The 23517-nt window shown below is 41.5% G+C and overlaps 1 protein-coding gene across 3 annotated transcripts in view; it reads right to left on the bottom strand.

The window, feature by feature from the left end:
• The window catches only part of ATXN7 (ataxin 7), a 184008-nt gene that overhangs the window by 4616 nt on the left and 155875 nt on the right, over positions 1 to 23517 (bottom strand). For all 3 annotated transcript variants that reach the window (XM_058288589.2, XM_058288588.1, XM_071212135.1), the window contains 7 exons: positions 16737 to 16989; positions 14349 to 14608; positions 13788 to 13870; positions 8979 to 9244; positions 7258 to 7456; positions 6778 to 6899; positions 2319 to 3369 (listed from right to left, as the gene is read on the bottom strand). In XM_058288589.2, the coding sequence (XP_058144572.1) occupies positions 2319 to 3369; positions 6778 to 6899; positions 7258 to 7456; positions 8979 to 9244; positions 13788 to 13870; positions 14349 to 14608; positions 16737 to 16989 (2234 nt within the window). The remainder of the gene's footprint in view (positions 1 to 2318; positions 3370 to 6777; positions 6900 to 7257; positions 7457 to 8978; positions 9245 to 13787; positions 13871 to 14348; positions 14609 to 16736; positions 16990 to 23517) is intronic.

Here is a 23517-nt window from a genome sequence, read left to right as displayed (position 1 = left end):
ATCTCCTAGGCTTCCCAGCATGCCCTGCTTAATTTCCTCATTTGGGTGGCTTCAACCAGCTCAGTCATCTCTGTTTTAAAGTCAGTTCCACAGGGGAAAACCAAGTTGAGATCCCTATTTTTCTAAGAGTAGCATTCTTTAAAGCATTTTCGGGCCATGGACCCCTCTGAAATTCTTATGAAAACTAGAGGATCCCTCCTGCAGATCAATGAACCAAAGACATAAAAATGTACAAAATTTTTTTAAGGGCACAGCCAATCCTCTGATCTCTACCCATGAACCCCCTATGATTTGGCAGTATTAATTAAAAAAAAAAGTGTTTTGCTCAACAGAACAAATTTTTCTCAAACACAAACTTAGGTCAAAACTGATTTCAAGGAAAAAACCCCAAGGTCAGGCTGTTTGGACCTTTCTTGTGAGACAGAGGTCCCCCTAGACCAGGGGTTCTTAACAAGGGGTCCATGAACTTGAATTTAAATAAAACAAAACAAAACACAAAACCACATTATTCTTGTGGGGACATGTTGGTGTGGGTATGCTGTATTTACTGAATAATGCACAGTATAGTGTGAACTTAGTAAGGGGTCCGTGGTTTTCACCTGACTGGCAGAGGGTCTGTGGAACAAAAAAGGTTAAGTACCCCTGCCCTAGATGTTATAAAGTAGAAGTGGCAAAATGGCAGCTCGTGAGCCAATCCTAGCCAACAGACATCTGCTTGGGCTAAGCCAGAAAAAAAAAAAAGAACTTCACAGCTTTTCTAAATGGCCAAATTTCACAGAAAAGCCCAAAGGTGCAGTTTCCCTTAAGTTGCCAGTGAGCATCTGGGAGATCAGCAGCAGCTGCTCCCTGTAGGTGGGCACCCACTCACGAATTTCCACAGGTACTGGTACTCCCTCCTGCATCCCCACCCAGCTCCTTCTCTCGTTTTTGTTATTTTTTTGGCAGTAGATTCTACACCCCCTGGCCTAAAAGCAGACACAGGAGGCACAATAGGTGGAACACACCTGTGGGGCCCACATCTGTTCAGAAAGCCACACACAGACACGAGTTTTAAAGCAATGGGCACACTATTTTGTTTTTTTTGTGGTATATGCATGGCATTTTTATACTTATCATACATAAATTGTAACTACAGTAACTACAAACCAAGAAGTAAAAGCACAATTCTTACTTGTGCAAGAAAATCTCCTGCTTAAAAACAAGAACATAAAAAGCCCAAAGGTATTTGAAGGTCAAATAGAAGAATTTAAGCAGTTGCTATTTGCATTCACAGGTAATTATTTTTCCAATACCTTTGGCATTGGGTGTTAATTCATACAGATATTGGAGGGAAATTAAAACACACAACGAAACTTAGTATTTTCTGAAAAAGTTGTAACCAGGCATTTGAATTCAGTTCTGAAGATGAGGACAAAACAAAACAAAATAAAACAACAGACAAAAGAGTCCCACATTTTAAATCAGAGCTCTGGGCTGCTGCAGCTGAAGTTCCTGTTTGTAAGCAAGGTGAAGAGATATCCTGATGAATGAACTAAGATGAGAGATGAGCTGGAAGTTGGGGCAAAGGAAGCTACAGGGAAGAAGATTAGCAGAAAACACTAACAGGTGGAAAAGCTAGACAGCATGACTGAGAGAGTCCAGGCTAACAGGAATCCCAGGCCCTCTGAGCTACTTCTCTACTAGTGGGCCCACATTCAGATTTCTTTTTAATCTATCAACTTAAGTAAGATTTTATTCTTCTGCTATGCCATGCTTAATTCTGTTTTCCTGCCTCCCTGAAAAACAGTGAGGAGAAAATATGAGGTGAGATTTAACTGGAAAACCTGAAATGCTTTAAGGGGAAAATGTTTACAGATTTTACTTTAAAAAATTTCAATCATCCATTTCTAGATAGTTTAATTTTAGCCCAGTTTTCCCCAGAGGACTATCCTAGTCTTGAACCACTGCCAGCTTCCTTCCTGAACAGCTTCACGGGAGCCACACTAGTCACCCAGGACTCGCTGGCTACAGAGAGGAACTCCCTTCTTATTCCAAGTTTGCTGGCATACATGTTGGTTTCTGCAGCCCTATCTGCTAAATAAATTACTGCATTTCTTTACCTAGGAACATCTTACAAAGTCATTAGAATCCTGGCAGAGGGGAACTTGATTACCTCCGTATGACCATGAACTCATCTTTTTTTTTTAAAGACATCATGAAGCGGGATATCTGTTTATAGGCAGACCAACCAACCCAACCACACAGATTTCCGAGCTGGCAAAAAGGTCTCAAAGGAGAGGAAGTAGGCATTCCCACAATGTTCAAAGTCTATTTCCTACCTGATGGAGGAGGCTGTTCAGTCCTTGTGCCCCTGGGAGGGTGCCCGTGTGTTTCATGTGGACGTTGTTCATGGCTGGCAATTTGGCAGCCTTTGTGGGCTTGCTACTGTTGTTGTTGACACTGCTTGAGCCGGGTGAGCACTTCCTTTTCTTTCCTATGAGTTTGTCTAGAGGAGTGTGTGAGTGTGAAAAACTGCTGTGGGAGTTGACAGTCAGTTCGCTGGACTGGTGAATGAATGGGCCAAGAGAAAGAGTGGAATCGCTGCTGTTCACCATCACACTCATCCTCTTGATGGATTCAGCAGGGCTCCCGCTAGGAGGGCCCCTCCCTGACTGGTCGTGCCGGACGTTCACTGAGTTCGCTTTATTCGTCACGCAGTTGAGGCCAATGCTATGGGAAGATGTTACTGTTGAGGGATAGGGTGGCCCAGAGTGAGCAATACAGTTTTTCCTAAAAGACTCCATGGAATGAGAAGAAGAGGAAGAGGAGGAGGAGGAGGAGGAGGAGGAGGAGGAGGAGGAAGAGGAGGAAGAGGAGCAGGAGGAGGAGAAGGAGGAGGTTGCAGAGGCAGCAGCAGTGGAGGAGGAGGACAGCAATGGGGAACTAATTTTGCGTTTCTTTCCTGAGCCACCACTGTTACTGCTACTGGTATTGTGACAGTTCGTGCTGTTACCAGAAGATTCCTTGGGCCTTAAAGACTTGCTGGATTTCAACTTCTGAGGTTTCCTGGACATAGGGGAGGAGGGAACCGAGGACAGGCCAGAGGGTGTGGAAGGGGATGAGGATGAAGAGGATATTTGTCTGGATTGCATGCTGCACACAGGATCCATTGCCCCAGAAGTTGCAGGCTGTGCATTTAGTGTGGTTCCATGAGCTGGTACTGATTTACTATTTGGGGAGATGCAGGTGGACGAGAGCAGGACTGGGGATGTAGAGACGGTGGCTGCCGCAAGACAGCTGACCCCACACTGGGATGTCGGCACAGAGTTTGTCCGATGAGGAACACGTGTGCAGATGGGCAATGTGGTACTGGGCACTGGTGGGATTTTCCTAGAAAAAGGAGAGGGCAGTGAGTGATGCTGGTCATAACCATTCCTGTAGACTTTTGGATGGACACCCCTTTCAACTCTGACACTGAAAATTATACTCCAGTCAGAGTGACCATTCTGAAATAGCAAGCCACTCCTGTCACTTTTCTCTTCAGAGATCTCTTCTGGGGTTCTCAGAATAAAACAACCCCTCATCATGGTCTATAAAGTTGGTGCAACTTCCCAGCTTCATACCCCATCTCTCATCCCCAGCTTCTGACTTCAGGCAACAAATTCCTTAAGTTCTGAGAATATGCCATGACATAAGACCCCTTAAATCCTCTGCCTGGAACACACTTATCCCCAACTTCTGCACAGCCTTTAAGTTTCAGCTCATTATTGCTTTCTTAGGAAACCTGTCCTGACTATCCTGACTTGGTTAGTTCCCACAGACAGTCACTGTTCCCTGTTCCTAGACTCAGAACTCAGGATGGTTGTAATATGTGACTGTCACTATTGTCTGACTTTTTATAGCACGTTTACCATTGAATCCCCAGTCTCCAGCACAGAGCCTGGAATTCAGAAGGCACAGCATCCATCTAGGCCCTCCCCATGGGACAGGAGGGATAAGGGGAACTGACGCCAACATGATGCTTATGCTATCTGCCACGCCGTGAGTAATAAACAAAAAGTCCCATTCTAGAGCGTAGCTCTAGCTATGCCAGTGCTTCTCAAATTTGGCTGCATGTTACAATCACCTGTGGAACTCAAGCCACACCCCAGACTGAGCACACCAGAATTTCTGGGGGGCTGGCCCAGACAGTAATTCTAAATCTCCAGGAGATCCAATGTGTAGCCAAGATTGCAAACCTGGGATCTTTTCTCTGCTACTTATGGACAACAAGCATTGATATTACTTGAGAGGCTTGAAAGAAATGCTGAGTTCTTGGGCCCCAGCCCAGACCCACGCCATCAGAATCTGATGCTTAACAAGGTCTCCAGGTGATGCGTGGGCACTAGCACATGCAGAAGCACTGTTCAAAATGAATTCAGGCACTACTGCTTCCTGGGTGCAGTGGCTGCTTATGGCCTCCAGGTGGCTCAAGAAGATGGAGCCTAGAGACCAGGATGCCAAAAACCCAATCCTGGAAAAGGAAAAGGCTTCCAAAGTGGGGAGGATGTAGCCCCTTTAGGAGTGAAAATTGCCGGCTCTCCCCGCTAAAAGTCTTTTGTTACCTTTTCGTATAAAGAAGTTGGAACAAATTCAGAATGTGTAAGTCATACTGACTTGTGTTTGCACAAAAAAACTCTGTAAAGATATGTAAGAAACTAATATAAATGGTTCGACTGTGGGAGGTAGGTGAGAAGAAGTGAGGAACAGGGGGCCCGGGAATTTTCAATGTATAGCTCTTTATTTTCCGGTTTCCTTTTTTTAGTCAAGTTGAATGTAATATCTATTACAAAAGTTTAAATTAAAAAACAACAACAACAAAAAACCTCTTTGAGAACACCCCACCATTCCTAAGGGAAGGTGAAATAGTGGACAACAGAGGTGAGCAGTTGACAGAAATCAAGGAGCTTGGAAATGGCCCTGTGGGTCATGGCCATGCTTCAGAGGAAATGCTGGTCTATATTCACCACTGTCCAGAGACTCTGCAAACTGAAGATGACTTATTTTATGCTTAACTAAAACTGTCCCTCCACTTAAGCCTCAAATTAACCACAATAAGCAAATAAAGGGTAACATGCTAGGAAGAATGCTATCAAAAGTGGAACTCTTCCTGGAAGGATTTTTGGTTCAGCCAGTAGGATGAGGTCTGGACCACTTTGTTCCTCAAGGGCCTAAAAAACACCACTTTTGAGAACAGCTCTCCTCTGGGTGGGATGTCCTCTTATGGAGAGACCCTCAGAGCTCCACACACCACTCCCTTGATTCGGTCCCTGTGCAGGGACTATGTGCCTTCATAATAGCCTCCCGAAGAAAAGGCTCTTAATCAGTAAAACCAGGAAGGAATGTGAAATAGAAAAAGCAGAGTAATGCTGTTCTGGACTTGAATTTCTAAGTGAACAAACAGAAGTCCTACTAATGATCATGGACATGGTTCTTTACTGTGTGGACTATTCAAGTCCTCTGACCAGCTCTCTGTCTTTATTAGGAAACCTTCATTAGAGAGGCAAATGGGTGTACTGGCAGAGTCTATTCAAGGAGGCAGTAGAATAAATACTGCCCAACAGAGGATTTGGGATGACCTGTGGACTACTAGAAAGCTCCTAGCAAAACTTACTGTTTCCCAAAGTAGGTTCCGCCAAACACTACTTCCCCAAGATAGCTCCCCTAAAAAAGGTTCCCAGGTAAAAAGAGCTTGAGAGATGATTCATATCATTTATGACATCCTCTGCTTTGAGAGCTACAGTCCCACAGTATAGAAACTATTTTACTTCAAGAAGAGCTGAGTTAAAATTTTTTGGCCATGGAAACCTTTTCCACTTCAAATTCCATTTGGGAAACTTGAGCATAGGTAGCACTACACAAGATGACTGTCTTAACTTAAATGACCTATTAAAGCACATCACATGGATCTTCTGCCCCAAAACCTACAACAGCTTCCATTGCACTAAGTATCAAAGTCAGTATCACCTCATCCCTGCTGACCTCTCCAACCTCTTGTACCATGCTCACTTTCTTGCTGCTTCCCAAACAAGCTATGTTATTTTCTGACTCAAGACCTTCACACACATGGTTTTTGTTGCCGGAACCCTTTCCTCTCCACCATACCACTTGGTTGCTCTTTCTCATCCATCCATCTAAGCTCAAGGCTCACCTCTGGAGAGGCCTTCCCTATTCCAAGTCTGTACCCCATGCCAGTTCTTTTCCCATCTAAGCTCTTTGTTTAGAATCAAACTGCCTCTGGGTTCAAATCCTCACCCCACCACTAACTTGCTGTGTGACCTTGCAGCAACTTGGCTTCATTATCTGTAAAACAGGAGAAAATCAGTATAACCTGACACAGAGAACTGTGAAAATTAAATATATTTAATAAGTTGCCTAGCACCATAGTAAGCCTAAATGCTAGCAATTGTCATTATTTGTTTCCATTATCTTCCTTATGACAAGTTGTAATTCCTTTATTTTTCTGTTTACTGGTTTTTTTCTTTCTACTCCCACGAGAATGTGAACTCTGCATGTGGGAGTCCTGCCTTGAACCCCTACATCCAAAACAATGTATATTTGCTTAATGAGTGAATGAATAATGAGGGAGCCTTCTTCTCAGGGTTAGTCAAAGGTCATGTTTTCATTTTGGATCAGCTTATCTTTGTTATAAATAGTCCCATCAGAAATAAAGAAAATAAAAATGTAGAGCTGAAGAAAGTTAATCTCCTCTCCCCAACAACATAACACACCCACAGATGGGGTGGCGCAGGCACTCACCTCCACAGCTGCGCATTCAGATGCTTCTCCACCATGAGGTTGAGGGCGCAGCGAAGCCTGTTCCACCTGGAGTCAAAGACATAATAGCCTCTTCCAATCTGCCGGCTTCCAAATGTGCAAAACTGAAAGAGAGAGTACAACTGCACATGCTTGCCAACCCCAATGACAGCAATCCAGAGAGGATCCTCTTCCTTTCAGGAAAGGAGCTAAGCACCAAAGGCAGAGCTTACTCTGAGTACTGTAAGCCATGAAGCATGAGAGTGACAATGCCTAGCCCTGCGTTTCATGGAAGAGAAAGGGAAAAGCATGAGTTGTCCCCCAGACAGTAAGTGCCACCTCGGGGGCGCCCTGTTCTGAGCTGCTCTCACACTTGACCGCATCCCAGACATAAGGGCATGCCAAGGTCCCTGGCGCACCCCCCTGCGGTGCCCTGTCCATGCTGTGTGGGAAGGGTCAACGTGGGGTGGACGTGGAACTTACAGATGCTGGCTGAGGATGATGACCTGAATAATGACAGTCCAGTTTTTCAACAGACTCTTCTTTGTCATCGCCTTCGCCCTCCTCACTGGATAACCGAGAAGCTGGCTCAGTGGCAGGCAGGGGAGGGTGTGGAGATTCATGGACTGGAGGAGGGTCAATGGGGGCACTCCCACCTTGCTGAGCAGGGCAGCCTGGAGGCCTTGGTGAGTAGAAAGTGCATCACGGATCAGATCACATGCCTGGGAATTAGCCGCCTTAACGCAGATACAACAATGTATCCAAAACCACCAACAAGAGGCCCAGAGGCCTGGGTTCAACTGCTAGATCTGAGGGAAAGCAGATGCTGATCCAGGTGACTTGGGAGTGAAGGGACCTCTCTCCTGAACTGCATGATGTTAAAGTAAGTTGTTTGTCAGGTACAACTTATAACTACTTCTCCTTACTAAAGCTACCTGGGTGGTAGCTATGGGTCCCCCTACTAGTATTACCGAAGAAGGGGAAATGTGGAATTTAAGAGAATTCTTCCTTTGATTCCTCTTCAAATTTTAATTGGATTTGGGTTACTAAGGCAATAAGTGAGATAACTGGCAAAGTGCTCTAAAATAACCTGGTTGAGATGGGTGTGACAAAAACAAGGTAGTATTACCACATTATGTGGATAAGCTAGAGCCTGACACTCAAGGACAGTAATGTATTTTTCCTACATTTATACTGGCCTGGTAGTTCTCGAATTATGCTTATTTTTTTCATAGGCAGAAACACTTCAATGAGAAGATGGCCAAAGAAAGGACTGCTAAGGGCCCAGCCATACTCTGGAGTACCTCCTTTGATCACTCCTCCACTTATCACTAGAAACCAGCGGGCTCAGTTGGGGAAAGCCTCCAGCACACATACTGTGTTTCTATAAGGGAGGTACTTCCACCTCCTGTGCAACTATTTCAAGAGTCAGACACGTGAGGGTGAAATGCTTTTAGCAAGAGCTACCAAGGCTTGGCACATTCCTAAGCGGAAGCCATTGTTGCCGATGGTTGACTGGCCAGCACAGAAGCTCCTCATTCTCTATGCCTTTCTCTTTCCCCTCCTCTGGAAATTGGGTACAAAGCCTCAACTTGGTTAAATATATGAACACGAACACACATATATTCCATAAGCACTGCCTCTGAGGTATGTGTATGATAAATTCTCATAAAACCCTCTGATCACTTCCTTGCTAACACTGCTAAAATGTCTAATACATACTCAGGCCAAGTCCCAAATGAATGAATGAATATACATGTTGATAAATGGATGCTATAAAAATTCAGGCTGAAGGCCTGTTCTCAACAAGGATTCCCACTGTTGTATTTTGCAAGAAGCCAGACAAATGAATGGGAAACTGCTGCCAAAGCCATGTGAAATGTTCCAGTCACTAACCTGCAGGTAGGCCTGAGTTGAAGCCCTGGTCAAAGGCGCTAAGATGCTTAATGCTGAGCAAGGGTGGAGCAGATAATGTTAACATTATCTTGCTGCTTGTATTTGGCCAAGAAATAGCTCTGGCTGAAATTTCCTGATGAGTTCAACAAACATACTTTTTCTCACAGTAAGACTCAATTAAAAAAAAAAAAAATCTCCATAGGGAGCCTGACGTACATTTCTCAACAACATGACTGTACTGGGGCTTTACAGTATCTGCAAGTTTGTTCTCTGAAGAAGAGAAAAAAGAGTTGCAGGGCTTGGCTTACCTTGGAAGACTGGGGGCGTGAAGTTTAAGTTTACTAGCTATGAAAGGCTTTGATTCGGAAGGAATCACTCCATGAGGGTTTTGGTGTGGCTCCTGTGAAGTTCTAGGAGGGGTGGGATGTGGGTCCCTGAGAAGCTGTGTTGGTTGCTGAGAATCCAGATGGCGAATCGATTCCTTTTCCCTGGTTTTGTTTTTGTGCTCAGCTAATAACACATCAAATCGTTTTCTTCTACCCTGGACAGCCCTCCGCTGGGTTAAGGAATGTGTCTACAAGCAAAACAAAAAAAACAAAACAAAACAAAAACCAAAACAACAAAAAAAAAAAAAAACAACAACACAAAAACACACATACACAAAAAAACATAAAAAAACACAAACTGAAGAATCTCAGTAATTTTTTTATGTGCCATATATCCAAACACAGCCCTCTCAACTGGGTACAATCTCTTCTCTTTTGCTAGAAAGAAGGAATGCTAGCCATGTTACCTATAATGGAGAGGCAAATGGTAGAAACAAAAGGTGATAGGTGTGAATGTCATTTTAAAAAATCTACAATCTCATCAATTGCATTAGAAAAATCTCTCTTTGGACCATTAGAATTTTTGAGTGTTTAAAGGGAAGAAAAAAATTATTCCAAAAAATATGCACTTAGAAAGCCTTCTTTTAGTAACTGCCAGAGATTGAAAATTATACATAATAGCTTCTCTCGTAACGGGAGAAAGGGCCTCAAAGCATCCTCGAGAAAGACGATAGGACTAAGGGAGACTTGAGAGAAGTAAAGAAGTTAAGGCAGAGAAGAAAGGTTGTGAACAGGAAGAGATATAAAGCACAATGCATCCCAGCAAATCCTTGTTATGGAAATCAGAAAGCAGGATGGACAGCACCCGTGGGTCTTAAGACAATGCCTAATTCCAGAATTTAGAATGCACACACTGAGAAAAAGCAAGGTCAAATTATGGCAGTGTTTTCCTTAAAAAGGTAACCAATATAAACCTGTGGCTGAAGCACATTGTATGAGAAAATGTCTATACTCCAAATGCATTTGATAATTATTGTGATTAAAAAAAAACCCCACAAAGGCTCTTTTTGGACTAATACCATACCTAGTAGAATGACAAAGCTGAATGTACAAGTGTGAACTGGTCAGAATTGGGCAAGACTTGTTGGTAGTCAAGTCTTATCACTGTGAAATGATTTTCCAAGTTAACTATTCCACACTCCTGGGGACGCTGTCTGGGAAAAATGCAAGGAGACACTAATTTTCAGGTGTGGACGAATTTATATTCATTACTGAGTTCCCAAATCAAATACCCATGAATGTAAGGGAATTCCAACTACATACTTCCTTCTCTCTTTTATGTTAAAAAAATACCATAAATGATACTTTGTTTCATTTGTTCATAACCACAAACATATTTCCTTACAGGTTTATTTAGAATGTTTGCTATAATGAAAGGGATTTAGGGGGAATTATGCTTCTAAGGTCCATTTAAGATTCAGTGACAGTTTACCTTATTACACATACTCCAAACTATGTCTGCTCAAAATTAACCTACCACAGATAATCCTTAAGAAAAGTATGTTTAGCCTCCCCTTATATTTTTATTTAATTTTCTTTAATATGTAATATATTCACAAGAAAATAACCCAAATAAGGACAAGGAAGTTGACTTATTTTGTTTAGTGCTGTAACATCACTGAGAGCAGCACATGGCACTCAAAAATGCTTTAAACTAAAAGCATATAAAAACAATGGCCTTTTAATATGTGATGAATGAATGGATGAAAGTATGTCACTGGTCTGTCTGCCTGTTCCAGACAGATGTATAAGCCCCTCCTCATCCTCAAATGTCCCCACGTACTTAGCAGAGTAAAGCCACGTAAGAAAGTAGGCAGAGACAAACAGTGTTTTCTCAGCTTGGTTTGAAGTGATAGGATTTCCAGAGAGCTCAGAAGGACATTCCAAACACAAATCTGACCACTCTCCACCCCACCTCAGAACTCTTGAGGTGCATCCTCAAGAGGGGCAGCCCAAGGCCCATATGCCCCTGTGCCCTGTATCCTCTAAGATCCTTGCTCACTACTCCCCCTTCCTTCTTCATTGTCTTTGGCTACCTGGCCTTCTTTCAGGCCTCAAGGTGCTTGTTCCCTCCCACCCCGTGTCAGTACCTTCACGTTTCCTCTGCTTCAAACATCTCCCGCCCCTCTTTGCCTGCACGAGTCATCATAAGGATTTCAGTTCAGTGTTTCTATGGCAATGAAGCCTTCTGTGGCCAACCTCCCTATTGAAGGTTCTCATCACACAGGTCCCTCTTGTTCTTTTAACTCCTCAGTGGTAATTTTACACTTAATTGAATAATTATTTGGTTAATGCCACTCTTTTCTGGTAGAGTGTAAGCCTCACAAGAGTAAGGAACACATCCTGACTTTGTTAAACCCTGTATCCTCTGGGGCCTAAAATGAGGCCTGAGCACATAGGGGTATGCAAAAACATTTCTTCATTGACTGAATGGGCAAAGGCTACCGGAGTCAAAACTTATTTGCATGGAAGGAACAAAGGAATAACCAGGACATCAGAGAGAGAAGGAAACAAGAAGGGGACAGTGCAGCCAGCAGGTAGACAAGATGGGACCGAGTGATGATTTGACGAGCAGTGTCTCTTCCTGACAGTGAAGAGAATGGACAATGACCTATGACAGAAGAGCTCTGGGCAGCAATGTAGGGACATGCAGCACAGAGGCACTCAAGAACGTGTAGTACTACTCAACTTAATAGGTCCTGGCCAAAGTGGAGGCAGAGAAAGGGAGAAGAACTGACAACCAGAACATGGTAAAGTAAGGCTTTTCTGTGGATGGGATAGCATCTGATGGGATGCTATATTTTCTGGCAGTTCTATGCTGAACTCAGGCCAGGCCAGGGCTGAAGACACATTAATGTGATGACAGGCTTAACACCATGCCATGGGCATTAATGCCACCCTTAAAAGAATACACAGAGAATAGGCACAATTTGAAAAGGAAGATGAGAAGAAAATGAAGGGTCTACACAAGGTCAGATCACCCAGCAATGAGACTCAAGAAGAATGCTGGTCAAGCTCCTTGCAGATTCTGGATTGAAAAAACTTTTAGTTCACCACTGCCTCTGAGATGACTAAAAAAAGAACATCGTGGATAAGGAAAGCATCCTTCTTTGACCATAGGTAATGTTATACTGTTCCTGTTTCTGAGTGCCAGGTAGGCAGGAAAAGAGCAAAGAGAGCATGGCAAGCGTGACCATGGTGCAGAACTGGGCTGAGGCATGCACTCACAAATTCCCATAGAGGCAACTGCAGCTATGACACTTTTCTACAAGCTCAAAGGGCTATCTTCAAAAACCAAAAACGATAACAAAAACCCACCAGAAAAAAAGCTATTTGTTTTGAAATAGGAGTTTTTTATCTAGAGAGCCAAGGATGGGCTTGGTATGGGGGTGTCCATGGATTCCTAAGAATGCAAAATTCAGAATATATGTGTGTACACTTCTGGAAAGAGGGGTCCTGATTTGCTTCTTTTATAATTAGATTTTTAAGGTACTTTTGGCAAGCCCTCCCCCCATAACAGTTCAGAACCACTGTTGTAAGATGACCAAAAGTTACATACTAAAATTAACTCAAATTTAAATTAAGAATCATTTAAAAGTAACATTTCTCATTTCTGAAGATTAGAACATTCCTCCACTGGTAGGGGTGGAGGATGGAGGTGGGATATGAAGTCCTTTGTTCAAGCACAATCTTCTTAAAAATTTAAAAGAATATACCAACAATTTTAACTTTTCAGAAAGCAACACTAATTTTTATCATTTTTACCCTCTCCCACAAACAAAAGGTTTTAAAATTATATACTTCAAAGAGTGATTCTTAATATATCTTGAACCACTTTGAAGGATAATGGGGGGCACACACCAGAGAAATGTACATTTATGTTGGGGTTCACTTAAGCCACCCCCAATAAAACCCCTTATTTTACAGTACCTGTACTACCTATTAGCCTACTGCCATTTTAAAAGGAAATAAAGAGAAATCTCAGGACAGAAAGGAGGATCACTATATTTCCTTAGATTATATATAGAGTATATTTTACCAGCTGTTAAAAAAAAAACTAGAAAAATAAGGCTCTCTGAAGAGTCACAGATTTTTAAAAAGTGGCTCTTTTAAATTTAAGATCCGTGTATTGCACAAACATTTTAAAAAATATTCAGGATGCAAATGTGGCTCAAGCAGTTGAGTGCCTGCTTTCCACATGGAAGGTCTCGGGTTTGGTTCCCTGTGCCTCTTGAAAAAACAAAAACAAGCAAACAAAACAAATGAAAAGAAAAAACTCAGGGAAGCTGATGTGGCTCAGTGGTTGAGTGCCAGCTTCCCACATACAAGATCCCAGGTTCAATCCCTTGCCCCCAGTACCTCAAAAAAAAAAAAAAAAAATTCATTTGTATGCAAAGGGATTTTTGCATTTGTTTTAAATCAGCACAATTTAAACCACAGTTATAAGGGTAGCCTCATATTAAATTTCTATGCAGAAATAATAAACATCTTTGAAAATAGACTGATTAGGAAATAACATTATTCCCCTGGATGCAACACTACTCATTAGAAATAAAACCTCTCTCAAGACTGTAACAGGTAATGTAACAGAACATATTTTGTCAATCTGAGACGTTCTTTTACCAAAAGCAAGTTATTCCCTCACTTGCTACATTCAGAACAATCTACAGATCACGGGATCCCTTCTGGGTTAAAGAATGCTGGAGACTGCTCACTCCAGGAGGCGCCTACCTTGCATGTCAAAGACCGGGTGCAGGGCTTCTTGGTGTCAAGGTCAATGACCCCACAGTGGATGTCAGGATCAAACTCTCTTTCTGTCAAAAGGGCACAGACATTACAATGGGCTTGCCAAACACGCCTTTGTTTATTTTGTAATGAAGAGAACTGAAGAAATCTCAGGACAGACGAATTATAATTTGAATAACATCTACCCACATTATCAATAAATACAACACATACAATGTGGGAGGACGGCAAAGCAGTAGCAACATCACTAGAAGGGTAGGTGACTAATGTCATCAGATGGCAAGAAAGATACTTTTTAATTGGACATTACAGTGTTCATTCAGAAACACATCCCTATTAAGTTACTTTTGCATTACCTACACACATACATACACATGTGCTTTCTGAAACCAAGAGTGAAGAGAACAAGCGTGCTAAAGAAATTCCTCCTAAAGCTAAAGCTGACCAGTTTTAAAAAGAGGACTTAAAGATAGCAGTTCATTTGCTCCTCTGTGTAAGCCCACTTAATATAGAGAAACATTTAGAAGAGAGAAAATATGAAATTACCTGATAATCTCTTATTTAAAAATTTCCTATTATTGGAGTTGTCTTCAGATTTCTTTTCCAGAGTGGGCAGAGCAGGAAGCCCTTTGCCATTCAAAATCTGTCCAGGTGAAGGCAAGGTTGGCTTTGGTATTGAGGGGCAGTTAAGGCCAGGCTTGACTGAGGAACTCACAGTAGCAGGACAGGTTGGCCCCACCGCAGACTTCAGTAGTGTGCCATCCATCTTTGGATGAATCTTTTCCACTTTGACAGAGGGCGTCATGCTGTCACGGGGGAAGTGAGAACACCAGCACCTGAGTGCCCTAGCAGCCCAGGAGAGTGGGGAGCCAGAGGAACACAGGTGGAGCCTGGGCCTGTGCTCTGGACAGGACCAGGCTCCCTCCTGGGAAGCACCAGGTTCATCCAGAAAACCCAGTAAAGTTTTTCTATAAGCTCTTCTTTTTTTTTTATTTTAGTATTCTTTTTGTTCTTTTATTCTATAAGCTCTTCTGGCAAGGCAAAAGCCCCTGTGGGTCATAAAATTTACCTTGTCTTTTGTTATTTCTGAAAATTTTTACACATGGGCCAAGGAGATAACTGAACCTGATACCCAATGCAACTCCTGCAACAAGCAAAAATGTGAGGTCTAAAAGGGCTAAAGACTTTATCTGTAGGACTTTTAAGAAATATCTTTTTGAGAACTGTCATTTTAAAGAAAGGATCCACTGAAATAAAGTAAACCTCTGAATGAGCAGAGAAAAAGAACTGGAATTAGAGAATACGTCTAAGAATTATCACTAAAGGCACTCTAAGAACTAGTAAGCCTAATCATTTATCTCCAAGAAGAGGCTCTCTGATTCTCTCAACAGGGGAGACCAATGTTTAAACAGTGTATGACATGTCACTGAAGTGATAAATCTCCAGTCCCTGAAAAAGGTTTCTATCATCGGGAGCTCAGAACGTAAGTGCCCGGCACGCAGTTGGTGAGCAGTGAATACCCGTACCACTAACAAAGAACTGACTTCTCTTGGAATCTTATGGACGCTATCACTTTGCTTAGTAAAATGTATGGTGTTATCATGAAGCCAACAGCTGGCCTGGTTCCCCTCTAAAGCCCAGCTCCAAATAAAGGAGGTCTGGATTGATGAGGTTGTGTAAACTTTGTTCAGTGGAGTCAGCGCTCTAACAGCTGTTAAGCTGGCAAGTGACTTATGCACTGCATTGGCATTTTCTTTGGCTTTCAGACAGCTCCAGGAACGAAAGCCAAACTTGTTGTAATGCACTTCTGACAGATGAGCAAGGGTTGGGGGCTTAGCAACCAGCACAAACAGCCCCAAACAGCTGTACCCAGAACAGCCTGACAGCAGCAGAGACACTGCAAGATGCCATGGCCTCTCTCAGCTGGCAAGGTCCTGGAGTAGCAGCAGGTGCTAGATCCTGCCCTGAGATTAACCAAGTTATCAGAACCTTGGGACTGCAACGTGTGGCGTACCCTCCAATGGGAGGCAGGCCAGGGAAAATCCACCCGCCTTCTAAGAGAGGGATGCCGTGACGAGGCAAGATATGTTTATATGGGAGCACCCGGCTGCTCTCTCATGTGACCTCAAGGAGCCTGCCAAGCTAGAGATCTACTCTGAAAGCTTGCCAAAGCTTTGCCTGGTGGGTGTATACTTCTGCTTTTCCTTTATCACTGCTGTGACATGAACCCAAGGAAAGGAGGAGGAGGAAGCACTTCTTCCCTGTTTGCTTTACAGACCCCAGTATATCCTAGAACAGCTTCTGGGAATCTCTTCCCCTTTTTATAGTACTATTATTAACAGCAGAAGCAGGAGTGCCAGCCTCCATTTGTACTGTCTCCTGACAGCCAAATACTATGCCAGGTGCCTGACAAATATTAACTCTTAACACTCCCACCCAAAAACCCTGTACAGTGGCTGTTATTCTTAAGACACAGCAGAAGCACTGCCCTGCCCTAGGTCCCCCAGCTAGGAAGTGACAGAGGTGGGATCTGAACCCAGGTCAGTTTGACTTGGTGTTCCCTCAGCTAAAGCTCCTCAACTTCATTAATCTTCATTTGGCTTATATGGAAAACGGGGACAACAATACCTATTTCAAAGGGTTGTTGTGAGAATTAAAAGATATAGTACACATATAATAGAACTGAGTTTTAGTACCTGCAAAAAATAAGGATTAATAAATAGGTATTACTAACCCCATCACTGTTGCTATTACTAGCCTTTCTGGTAAAGTCTCCCAAGATGTAAGACAGGAAAACAAAAAGAACCAACACCATATTTTTTGAATTTTCCTCAAAGTGGGCTCTATTTCACATGACAGATCTCCTCAGCTGCTACTGGTGCACACAGTTCACTTCCAGCAGGTAAGCTTTAAAACCCTCTTGGCTATACTCACATTCTACCATGGTGCAGTCTACTTTGCTGAATGGGATGCATTGGCCTGGTGCTCCCCCTGAGCTGCAGTTTCTCTTTGGGTGATTTCAACAACTTGGAACTTGAAGAGGGTATGCTAAGAACACCTCCACTGGAAGAACGGTTAATTCCACCTCCACTGCCTCCTTTGCTTTTGGACAGAGAAGGGAAGAAGGAAAATACTGAAGTGGGAGGAACGGCCAATGAAGGCTTGCTGGATGAGCTATGTCTTCTTTCTGAAAAGAAAAACAAAGAAAAAAAAATCATCATGTTTCAGTCTAGTCTCAAATGGAATCCTGCAAGAACAGTCTGAAAACATTTATGTTAAAACGTGTCATTAAGTGAAAAGGTATTAAACTCTGCAACTTTCAGAAAAGACTTATCTAATTCCACAGACAATCATTTAAGATTCTAAGAAGTGATCCTCTTGTTTAGGAAGCATCTCAGTATAAAGATTGTCATATATACCCATTGGGAAATTAAACAACCACTGTAAACTTGAAAATATTGTCTTGTAGGTTTTGCTTCACAGAAATGAACCAACTGGCTCCAACGCGCAGTTAGAGTGAGGAAAGGTCTTCATTCATCTGCAGGGTTCAGCTAATTGATGCTGCATGGAATCCTTTCTTCCTTTCTAGCATAGCTCTCCAATTTTCAAAACAGCAATATGTTAAGAAACAAGTTGTACCTTCATTTTTTTTTGTCACTACCCACCAGCATATGACTCCAATAAAAATGTTTCTAGGGTTATCTTATCATTCCTTAAAAATCTGTGCTGAAAATTTCCAGTGAATCATTTCACTCCCTTTTAAAAATAATCTCACATCATTACAGATGGTATAGCTTTGGTTCACACCACTAAGATGCCACAGGCACAAGACAAAAACATCACAAATAGCTACGACCATTTTTTAAACCAGGAAGTAATTCATAGTTAAGTACAGACCACACAGGTTTAAATGAAAATAAATCTAAAATAAGAGCATCTCTCTACTGGAGAATTAGGTTTTCTCAGAGTAAAGTAGTACTATACTAATAAATCAAGCACGGTTACCATCTGAAACAAGTAAACTATTTGGTAACTTTATCCACTGAAGTACCTTATGATGGCAATTCTGTGGCTGCCTTCACTTCACTCTGTAATTTAGGATTATACATTTGTTTAACTTTAGTTTTAAAACATAAATGACCCAATATTTACTTATCCCAATATGAGCGCTATATGAGTATTTAAAAAATAAGCATATTAAAATCACTGACGACAAGCATCATTGAAATGGTTTATTGCCAAGTCTTTTTATAGCAGCCCCAAGCATCTCCTTGAAGTTGTGATGACTTATTCCTGGAAGGACATTAGTTCGACCATGCTTTATGACTATTGAACAGCCTGCTCAACACCAGGACAAAATTATTATGCTATCTAGAGACAAAATTCAAGTGTTCCAACTTGAGCACACAAAGGCTACAACCCAGTTAGGAAGACTAAATACAGTTATTTATATGTGCCTTTCATTCCCCCATCCTCCCAGTCTCCAAGATGTGTGTAAGGAAAGGAAAACTGAAAAAAAGCTTACGTTTCCAAATTTAGATTCTAAGATTTTTGTTTGTTTGTTTTGCTTTTAATTTATTCTTTCTATCCCTCCTGGATTCCAAAAACACTCTGAACATACTCCCAAGAGTCAGCACTTATCAGTCAGGATTGTCAACCTCCGTCTACAGTTCTGAGGTCTGCCATGCCTCAGGGATCCCCTGAGCTATGTGCCATGTCCTGCTCATCTTCCTCTGTAAGGCCTGGGCTCAGAGTAGTCCTTCAATTAACATCTGTAAATATAGTACAGCTTTACTTGTGAAGACCTGTGATACTTACAGTCAGACCTGTGGTTCGCCCACTTGGCTATACACTGGAATAATATAAAGAACTTTAAAACAACTGGGGCCTAGATCCTACCCTCAGGATTCTGATTTAATTGCTTGGGATGTGGCCTAGGCATCCAGGCTTTTACAGCTCCCCTGTGTGATTCTACTAGAGCAGCCAAGGTTGATGGCCTGCCCTGAACGATAGTAATGCCTTAAGAACTTTCAACCATGGCTAGGTTAACATTTGTCCAGTGCTGAGAACACTGCCTGGGACATGGAACAACATATAAGGTTCTGTTATATAAAGCTCACTATTACTACTTGCTCTAAAGTAGTATTTTCGAAGCTTCCATGAACTACAAACTCTTCGAATTTTTCTTACTAAAGTTACCTAAAATACTACCTTTTACTCAACATTTTGATTTATGTTAAATTACTATCAATTCTATTATTGCCCCTCCTCCTTAGTCAAATATTAACCAGTCTCTCAATGGAAGCATTAACAGCATTTTGAACAAGATAGTTCTTCCTACAGGATTGCAGGTTGCTGGCATTCCTGGTCCCTACCTCACAATCACCAGTAGTGCCCCCCTGCCAGAGGCAACTCAAAATTCCTCCAATCCATTTCCAGATGGTCCCCAGGCTGAAACAGGGCACCATCATCAGGTAAGAGCTATTTTCCAAAATAATAGTATCCACGAAACAATAGGTCTGATAAGCTTGTTTTATATATGTATTTTTCCTGGCATACATTAAAATAACAATAAAGTTAAAATATCCATTCATGCTTCTTCTAAAACCATCTTGGGTACCACCAGTGCCAGTACATTGAAGGAATAATACCATGTCTGTGATATGAAGAGAGGAGAAAGAACCTAATTAAAAATTTGACTTCTAAAGCAGTATACTTTTTATTCTAGTCTATGTATCAGAATTCTCACAGGTGTTTCAGAGCAAATGTAATGTACACCATCTTTTGTTTTGCCCCATAAAGCTTATTTATTTTTAAATAGAGCAATAATAGGTTTACAGAAAAATGAAAACACAAATTCCCCATTTACCCCCCATACATGATGTTTATTAAAATCAAATGACATAAGTTATCAATCTAATTAAATACAGTCAGTGCTACTACAATGCTTGTTTTAAAAATGCAAATTTGTTTCAAAGCCATTGATATACTGAGGAACAATCTGTGTGATTTCATTTCCAAGAATGAAATCTAGATGAATGCAGAAAACTAGCCCTCGCTGAACAGTGGGAAAACACAGAATGCACTCCTCACACAGTACCAGCTACCTCAGCTCACCATGGGTGTCATGAGCCACACCACCCACATCTGGCACTACAACTACAACCTACCATCCAATTCCACATCACGCTTCTCATAGGCTGCAACCCTTCTGATGCCCACTACCATGAGCTAACTTCAGATCTTTTTCAAGGAAAAGTGCCATATTTACCTAGCATTTATGTATTTTTTAATCATTTAATATGTATGAAACACTGCTACTGTCTTTATTAGGTTTCTATCTTTTTGTGTGTCACTGATGAAATTTTTGAGTGTTGTGCCCATAACTCCATTTTCCCTAAAGTCCCCTATGCTGTGGTTTTTATTATGTGATCTTTCATAGTGCAGTAATCTTTTAGGAATGCATATGTTGCATTATAGCAGAACAGACTGTAACTCTAACTTGTCCTTTCAATCTTCTAGTCCTATCTTAGTCTATCCTACTCCCTTTCCTTTAATTAATGTCTTCTTTTCTTGCCTATTAACTCCTGATACGGGATTTAGCACTAAAAACTCAAGACTTGAAGGTTCCAAATATTCAAAGTCAGCTGATACAGAAATATTTTTAAAAAGTGTATTTTATACTTCTACAACAATAAAAGGTATTTAAAAACTAAGAATGGCAAGTTATCATGTGAATTTCTTTCATTCACTAAAACGTGTGTGTGTGTGTAACTGAGATCCTAGCTGAAAATCTTTGTCGTGCCACTGAATTAAGTTGTTCCTTCATGTCATGCTCTGGTAACTTATTCTGTGAAAAGGGCAGCATCTGGCTTTTCCTCCCTCACAAGGAAGGAAAAAGGTAAAACCACATTTAGTTATAGTTGAGTTGGATTCCCCTCATCCTTTTACTGTAGGTCCTTATTTTTCATAAGACATTAAACCTACGATTTTAAAAGTATATACTATAGGACTATAGTCAGTAGTATAATTATAACAATATTGTTTTATCCATTTTAACAAAGGCATCACACTGATGCAAAATGTTAATAATAGGGAAAACTGGGGGGGGGGGTATATGGAAATTCTGTACTTTCTGCAGATTTTTTCTATAAAATTACAACTTCTCTAAGTTAAACAAACAAACATGGTCCTAGATCAAAAGAGAAGTGGGCAAATTATGGGTAGGGGTAGGGACCCTGTATTAGGTAGACAAAGTGGTGGCCAGATTGCTAAGCATAATTGCAATGTGGTTTGCTGAGGAGTCCAAGCTGAGTTTTCCAAGCGTTCTTCTCTCCGGGGTCTGTCAACCAACCCAGAGAAAGCACTCTGTCCCTGAATGGGGAGGGCACTTTGAATGGCTCCAGCCAGGGGAAGAGGCATTACAGACTGAAAAACAGAACAGATACAGGGAAAGAGAGAGGAGAGACAGAGAAAGGCAGCCGTGGCAGAATGTGTATGTTGTGGGGAGGGGCAGGCAAGCAGACAGACATGGAGAGGGAGAACAAAAGATTAAATATTCTGGGCTCTCCCCCCCCACCCCCCTTTGTGGCATGAACATGGGACAGTGCTGAAGGGAATGGCAGGATAGAGTGCGGAGGGGGGACTACTCTCTGTAGGTCTTCCAAAATGGAAAGCAACCATGAATACTGAACTTTATAATTTTGAACTCATGCTGAGATTTAAAAAAAAATCTAAGTATTAAGATCCAGGTACAAATAAAAAAACAGTTCAAAGCAAATAATTAGATCTTTCTATATGTCATAAATATACATTGCTTTGAAAATAACTTATAACACACAAGGGTTAAAATCAGGGCACAAACCTAAAAAAGTCAAAACAAATGATAACTTCAGATATTACCATTCATGCTTGAAAAACATCTACAAGTATTTATGTTGAGCATTTTTAAAAACACGGTTACTCCTGAGATTCTAAGTTGATTTTTTAAAAAAACTTTGTGTATTGTTTCATCTTTCTATAATATGGTTTACTAGACTATCAAATATATACTTAAAGAAAAGTATTATTAGATTTTACGGTCTCAATTTTACCTATGACAAAATAAAGCAAGGTATATTATCATTCATGAACATAATATCAATTTGTCCCATTCTCAGCGGCTAGCAGCCACTAAGAAAACCCTACAAAACCCCTTTTACCAGGAGATCTTTCTTATAGCTCATTAAACCTTTAACTAATCTTTTATGGTCCAAACATCTGACTGATGAGAAGTCTTGCCTTCAATACAACAAAAGCTGCTATTGTTTATTGGGCAGAAACATGTGCCAGGCACTATGTTATTGGCTTTACAGGGATTATTTTATTCAATCCAGACCTATCAACCTACAAAATAGATATTGTTGCTATCTCCACTCTCCAGATGAGGAGGGCCAGGGCCTTAAGGACTCAAGTTACTTGCCCAAGGTTACACAGCTAGTTAAGCAGCAGAGTTCTAACACAATCCTTGGCTGGCTGGCTCCACTGCCCAGGCTAGGCCACATCATATCTACCTGCCCTTGGGTGGCATTATTAGCAAGCCATGATACAAGGGCCAAGGCAGACAGAAGGAAGGAGCAAAAGTAGATATTGTGGCATTTATCAGAAAGTAAGAAAGAAGCGTATCTTCTGAAACAAAAGCAAAGTAATTATTATTAATACCTTAAAAGGTAGCATAGGGCTATTTAAAAAAAATTTTTTTTAATTAAAAACAAAAAAAATCATTTACTGAATACTTACCATGTACCAGGTACTGAATTAGGTGCTAGGGATTTATATCACGGTAAATATCAAACATGGCCCATGCCTGTGTCACATGTAGATGCACAGGGCTACTGATGTCAGAATTCTGGTAAATTTGGTGGTGAGGGTCCAGAATATGTATAGTGTTTATGGAAACCCAGATTGCTTTGGATTTTATCCTTCCATTTTGGAAGTTATACTAAGATCAGCTATCAGTGCCAGTGAACCTAGCAATTCTGTTGTTGTTCAGGAGCTCTTAAAAAACATCAAAGAATTTGATTCAAAAAGTGAATTTTGATGGAAGTGCCAATCAGGGCTGCCATCCTGGCTTGTTTAAAAATAATACTCTTATAAACTTCCCAGGTGACTATGTTCTACAAAGAACCATTTCAGGAGGAGCAGCAAATACTTATTCTGTAGGATGAGGCTTGTTGCCACCAACCAACCCAATTATGGATGCTTCTAGTCAGTATTTGGTCATTCATGCACCAACCAACCCAATTATGGATGCTTCTAGTCAGTATTTGGTCATTCATGGTTACCTTCCCAGCAGAGGCTCAGGGGTGTCAGACACAGGCTGACTGAGTACATGTCTTAGTTTGCCACAGGGCTATCAATGTACAAGTACCAGAAATGGGTTGGCTTTTATAATGGGGATTTTGTTTGTGGAAAAAGTTACAGTTCTGAGGCTGTGAAATGTCCAAATAAAAGCACCACCAGAGATGCTTTCTCACCAAAGTTAGGTACTGGTGAACCTGGTGTCCTGCCATGTGGCGAAGCAAGATGGTAGCCAATCTCTGTCGAGGTCTCTGCCTTCACCTCCAGAATCTACTTAGTCTCCCAGGACTCAGGTGTGGGCAACCAGGCATAGGACTTGTTTTTTTCCAGGCTTCCTCTCTCAGTCTCAGCTGCTCAGCTTTCCTACCAAGTTCAG

Source organism: Dasypus novemcinctus, chromosome 26 (assembly GCF_030445035.2).
Source record: "Dasypus novemcinctus isolate mDasNov1 chromosome 26, mDasNov1.1.hap2, whole genome shotgun sequence".
Lineage (NCBI taxonomy): Eukaryota > Metazoa > Chordata > Mammalia > Cingulata > Dasypodidae > Dasypus > Dasypus novemcinctus.
The sequence above is the reverse complement of the archived record's forward strand: the minus strand, read 5'-3'. Positions and strand labels throughout refer to the sequence as shown.